The 5,498-nt window shown below is 48.2% G+C and overlaps 1 protein-coding gene across 1 annotated transcript; it reads right to left on the bottom strand.

Annotated features, from left to right (window-relative positions):
• Positions 1–628: 628 nt before the first annotated feature.
• Positions 629–5,050, bottom strand: TMEM247 (transmembrane protein 247). Its single transcript, XM_028139834.1, has 3 exons — positions 4,841–5,050; positions 3,785–4,117; positions 629–817 (listed from the first exon to the last, which is right to left on the bottom strand). Exons 1-3 carry the CDS (start codon positions 4,955–4,957, stop codon positions 629–631), a joined length of 639 nt encoding a protein of 212 aa, XP_027995635.1. The 5' UTR covers positions 4,958–5,050.
• Positions 5,051–5,498: the final 448 nt, after the last annotated feature.

The following is a 5,498-nucleotide window of genomic DNA, read 5'->3' as shown; positions in this document are numbered from 1 at the left end:
CTCTGCTTCCAAGGTCACATCTCCTCTCCGGTCCCCACCTTCCTGTCTCCCTCTTATAAGCACCCTTGTGATTACATTGGGCTCACCTGGACAATCTCCCCATTTCAAGGTCCTTCATTTAGTCACACCTCAAAGTCTCCTTGGCCACATAAGGTGACATATTCATAGGTTCTTGGGACTGAGACATGGACATCTTTGGAGGGCCCACCGCCAAGGCTACCACAGCTCCCCACACCTCAGATCTATGAAAGTGAGGAGATGTGATGGATCCAAAGCCAGCCTGGTCGTGGCATGATTTCTGTGATTCTGGAAAGGCTTTCTAAACCCCTCTTCCTACAGATGCGCCCCTATCCTGCTAACTTGTGAAATTGCTCCATGAGCAGATTGAGCATCACCATCCTTAGTGAGAACTTGGGCTGAGTGCAAGGCTGGAACATGTTACTCACACTAAGGTGTAAAAGGCTGACAGCCAGTGGTGATTTCTAACAGTGAGTTCTGATCGCCAGGAGGCAGCGTGTTAGGGCAGGAGGCGCCAGGGAGGGAGGAGGCAGGGTGGCTCGGGCTAACGTGGATCATGTCCCATTAACACAAGCATGGAGGCTCTCAGTGATGGAGAGAACAAAAGCACTTAGAAGTATGACCACAAAGTTTTAATCAAACAGAGCAAGATGGCCGCGATGCAGAACAGGTAGTGCTTGGAGAAGAGGAAGAAGATCATCTCCTTGGTGACATAGATTATGTGTATGAAGATGAAGCAGTACAGGAACATGGCAAACTGGTTCTGGGGGTGCAGGAGGTCCTGGAAGCTTCCTGAGAACTGTGGGGGAAAGAAGAGAGTGGAGCTGGCAAAACAGAGGCCTGGGTGCCAGGCAGAGCTGGGCTGCCAGCCTGAATGGGACCTCCAGCAGGTCGTTGTCGTCACCTGAGGGAAGTAATAGTGCCCACCTCATGGGGTTACCAGGAGAGAGAGGCAAGGAGTAAATTCCTAGCGAGGTCACTGGCCAGAGAGGGCATTCGTGGGCCTTCACTTCCTGAGGCTGCTCTTATCCCTCCTGACTCAGGCCTTCCCTCTGTTTCATGCTGCCTCTGAGTCACACAGGTAGGCAGTCTCCTGCGTCTCTGAGACCCTAGATCTGGAGGCCTGGTCTCAGCGTGTCCTCTGACAGTTTTCCTCCGGGAAAACTTAACAGTTTGTTTTCTGCACAGTAGCACAATGCGAGGGTGTCCCCTGGGCACAAATGACTGTTTCTGACTCTCTGGGTCCTGGCCCATGGCACATAGGGTCAGTCTGTGGTCCTTCAGCCCAGGGTTTGGTCTTCCTGTGGACAGGTGGTGAGAGATGGGGGTTGGGGGGACTCCCTCAACCCTGAGAATCGTAGTCCCGAGGAAAGCTACTGAAGTTGTCTGGCTGACCCTGCCTGTGTGTTGTTGTTTTCTGGAATCTATGTAATTGAGGTTGACAGAGCCCATTGTAACTGTAGAAAGTGCCAACATATAAGGAAGGTGATATTTTGATCTGCAATTAAGATACCACCCATGCGTTAGTCTTTAAAATGTCTTTTAAAACCATGCCACATTTTTTTGTAAGCAGGCAGAGGGCAGGGACTGTGGCTCCCTAAACTTGGTAGAAACACACCCACAGAGGTAGTTTTCAATGCAATGGGATGTATCCCATTCACCCAGAAAAGAGAGAGCGGGGAGGAAGTTGAAATATCAAGTCAGCTCTCCACCTTTCCATAAAACACTTTTGTAAACTATTGCTAGAGACTGGGGATTTGGACACAGCATTGCTGAAATCACTACTTAAAATGTGAGGGCAACGAAATCAAACAGAGGGGGAGGAAAATAAATTCCGTGATGCCCACTCTAGAATGAATGGCAAGCAGGGCTGGAGCCCAGAGGAGGAAGCCTGTGATTTAGCAGGATGGGAGGGCTGGGCAGGTCTAATGTTCCCCTGCAGACTCCCTATGGCTCTGGATCCGCGGGCTTAATCTCTGCCACCTTTTGTGGTCTGCATACGTTTTAAATCTGAAATGCTGCTGGGTAAGATGTATGATTTTGATAACAAAGCATGCATTTGTGAAACCTTTTAGACTTTTAAAACACTTTCAATGGTTTATCTTTTGAGTAGAAGTCAGAAAGCAGATTAGGACTCTACACCAAAGGTTTCTATCTCATCTGGCAAGGAGAAAGGTCTTCAAATGGAAAAGGGAAAATAAATATGGCTGGGAGGAGACATTGAACAAAGGCATAGTTCCATACATACCTGCTTTCAATAGTTTCAGGCTCCAACTTACAACAAATTTTATCCCAGGATACTGAGACTACAACAAGTTTAAAATGGAAATTATTTGTGAGATGTCAAAAACATCAGGAAATGTGCCAGAATCTTAGAAATAGGCAAATATTTTCCAGATTTTTAAAAGTGGGGGGAAAAGATGGATTTTGGAAATCCCCATTCAATTAGCTTGACCTGGCTCAGCAAACGCATTCAGTGTATGATGAAGGAGGCATTTTGTGAGCAAGAAAAAAATGATAATTGCTAAGAAGACAGCATGTATTCTTTGAGAACAAATCATGCAAAACCAACTCTATTTTCTTAAAAACTACATATTGGGGAAATGCTACAGGTAGTGTAATATCATAATTCTGGGAAAACACCTGACAGTGTGTCTCAAGACAGTGTTTTGGACAAAGTAGAGAAATGTGAGCTTGATAAAATGTAACACATGGGTGGTGATTAATGGAACATGCAGGGAGATTTTTTTGGTGGTATTTTCTTTAGATCATACCCTCCTAACAGTTATAGCAATGACTTGAATAAAGGCAAAAGGCAAGTTTCTCAGCATTGAGGATGACTCAGAGCTGGGAAGCATAGCTCATACATTATATTCCAATAAAACTGAAAAATGATGAATGTTGCATTTGGGTCAGGAAGTGAATTGCGTGAGTACATAAAAATGGTAATAGCTAACATTTATTGAGTGCTTACCTAATGTGCTAGGCTCATGGCAACGTGCCTTACATGCATTCTCTCATTTAATCCTCACAATGAGCCTATGAGGTAGGTACTACCTTATGGATGTGTAAACCCAGGCTCCAAGACAATGAGTAACTTGCCCAAAGTCATGCAGTTTATATGCGATGGAGCCAGGATTTTAACTGTCTGATTTTAAAGCCCAGAAGAGACTTCTTTAAACAATAACATCTTTCATTACTTAGTGTTAATTATGGCCCAGTCACTGTGCTAAGCACTTCACATCCCATTTAATCACAAGTAGGCGTTCTCATCCCCATTTCGTACAGATTAGGGGAGAATGGTCCATTTCTTGCCAAAGACGTCTAAGTTTTAGTTGACAGTAATGCAGAGCGACCCAACAGAGCGAATGCAGCCCTGATCAGGGGAGGTGGTGGTTTTATCAAACTCCATTGGCCAGACTGCAGTGGGGGTTCTGGGTCTAGCTTAAGCACCGCGTCTCTTAAAAGAGATGCAGGGAGAAACAAAGAGTGGTGGAATTCCAGCCCAAGAGGAAATGCTGAAGACTTTTCCCTGAGAAGGAAAACCATGGGCAGGTGGATGGACCAGGGGAGGCTCTTCCAGGGTCAACTCTCAGTTTAACATGGAAACTCTAAAGCAGTAAGCGCCCAGCTCTGGACCCAGGGCAGGATGCGGCTCTGAAGCAGGTAGGGTGGACTTCAGGGATGGAGGCTCCCTCACCCCTGGAGTCAGCCCCTGGCCATTTGGCGAGACCTGCAAAGTTCCCTCCACTTCCATGTCACTTACCAGGCGGGGCCGGGCCTGCTGCTGCAGCTGCTCCATCACCTCCTCGTGCTGCCGCTGCCGCTCATTCTCCTGGTGCAGGTACTTGAGCCGTGTGAGCTCAAACTCCATGCGCACCTTCTCCAGCTCCATCTCAGCACTGAGCTCAATTGCTGGGTTCCCCAGGGTCATGGGCCGCTCTGAGAAGAATTCGGGTCCATCGCCCGCCTGGCCTTTGGTGGTGGAGCCAGTCTTGGAGGACATTGATTTGGGTGACCCTGAGCAGCCTTTGTCTTCACAAGTTTCCATCTCCTCCATGTAGTCAGAGGAAGAGTCTGGCTTAGGGGACTCTGCCTCCTGAGGTGGGGGAGGGGGAAGTAGAGGGATGGTGAGGAGTCAGTATGGAGCTGCCCCCTTCTCCCACCCCAGGGCACACCCAGAGCCCCAGGCCACAGTGGACTGCAGTGTTTGGAAGAGTGCTTGCTGGGAGTTGTAAAGATCTAGACTGAGTTCTTACTAGACATGCACTTACAAGGGGTTATCAGGACCTGAGTTAAGAGGAAGAGGGCAAGCTGACACAAAGGAATGAAACCCTAGAATTGAAAGAGATGCTGGGGAGCTGAGGCAAAAGGCTCTCTTCCTGGTAATTTCAAATCACTTTGGAGGTAACTTCCCCACCTCCTACTCCACTTATCCTTGAGAAGATCTAGACACCCAGTCCTCTGGGGCTACAGTGGGAGGAAGAAACCCAGGGTCTGTGTTGAGAGGACCTAAATATATGGGGACCAACCAAAGGGCTATGGAGGAGCTGGATCCCATACACGGAGGGAAGAAAGGGCCCCAAATGGGGAGGTATATGGGAAAGACCTGTCAACTTCAAGTGGCTTCACAGTCTTATGAAGGGCTCTCTGGCCCCCGGTTATAACTAGATGCCAGTTGTGGGGATGGGGTGTCCACCACCTACTCTCCTTAGCAGCTCTCTGGAATCCCATAGCACTCAGCCCTTATCCCATCTCCCCACAGTCCTCTCCCTCCCTCGGGGGGTCTGGCTGGAGCAGTGAGATGAGGTACCGTCCTTACCAAAGCAGCCCTGAACTTCCCTTCAAACATGGGGTCATCAGGCACCGTCTTGGGGAAGGTTGGGCAGCTTTCTCCGGCCCCCCGGGCTTCCATGAACTCCCTGGAGTCCGTTGTCATCCTGAAATCCACAATGCTGCCAGTCGGGACCAAAGGGCATCTTTTGAGGGACTCACATTTGGCCTCACCAGATTCCACAGCCTGGCCACCATCACAATCCCCTGCCCTCATAATAACCCACATTCTATCAGTTGCTAGGGCCCCTTTGGTAGAGGGTGTGACACCTTTGAGGTGCCATTATTAAGAACTGCGGGGTGGGCCTTTGCCACTCCGAGGGGCTGCTTTGAAAACTAGAATTCCACCACTTGAAATCCAGAATTCCATCATTTGAAATCTGCTCCCTTGGGGGTCCTCTTTTAAATGTAGAATGTATGTGATGAGTTACAATTAGCTCCACAAACCCTGTTGTGGGCTGAATTATGCCCCCAACTCTCAATTCATATATTGAAGTCTTCACCCCCAGTACCTTATAATGTGACCTTATTTGGAGATAGGGTCTTTAGAGATGTGATTAAGTTAAATAAGGTCATTAGGGTAGGTTTTAATCCACTAGGACTGATGTCCTTATAAGAAGAGGAAATGTGGACCCAGACATACACGG

The sequence above is a fragment of the Eptesicus fuscus genome, chromosome 16 (assembly GCF_027574615.1).
Source record: "Eptesicus fuscus isolate TK198812 chromosome 16, DD_ASM_mEF_20220401, whole genome shotgun sequence".
Lineage (NCBI taxonomy): Eukaryota > Metazoa > Chordata > Mammalia > Chiroptera > Vespertilionidae > Eptesicus > Eptesicus fuscus.
The sequence above is the reverse complement of the archived record's forward strand: the minus strand, read 5'-3'. Positions and strand labels throughout refer to the sequence as shown.

Bases quoted from the DNA above. Each gene is read 5' to 3' on its own strand.
- TMEM247 (XM_028139834.1), bottom strand. From the start codon at position 4,957: ATGACAACGGACTCCAGGGAGTTCATGGAAGCCCGGGGGGCCGGAGAA. The intron at 4,118-4,840 runs GTAAGGACGGTA...CCCCCACCTCAG, and splicing joins GGAAGTTCAGGGCTGCTTTG to GAGGCAGAGTCCCCTAAGCC. The intron at 818-3,784 runs GTAAGTGACATG...TTTCCCCCACAG, and splicing joins AGCAGGCCCGGCCCCGCCTG to TTCTCAGGAAGCTTCCAGGA.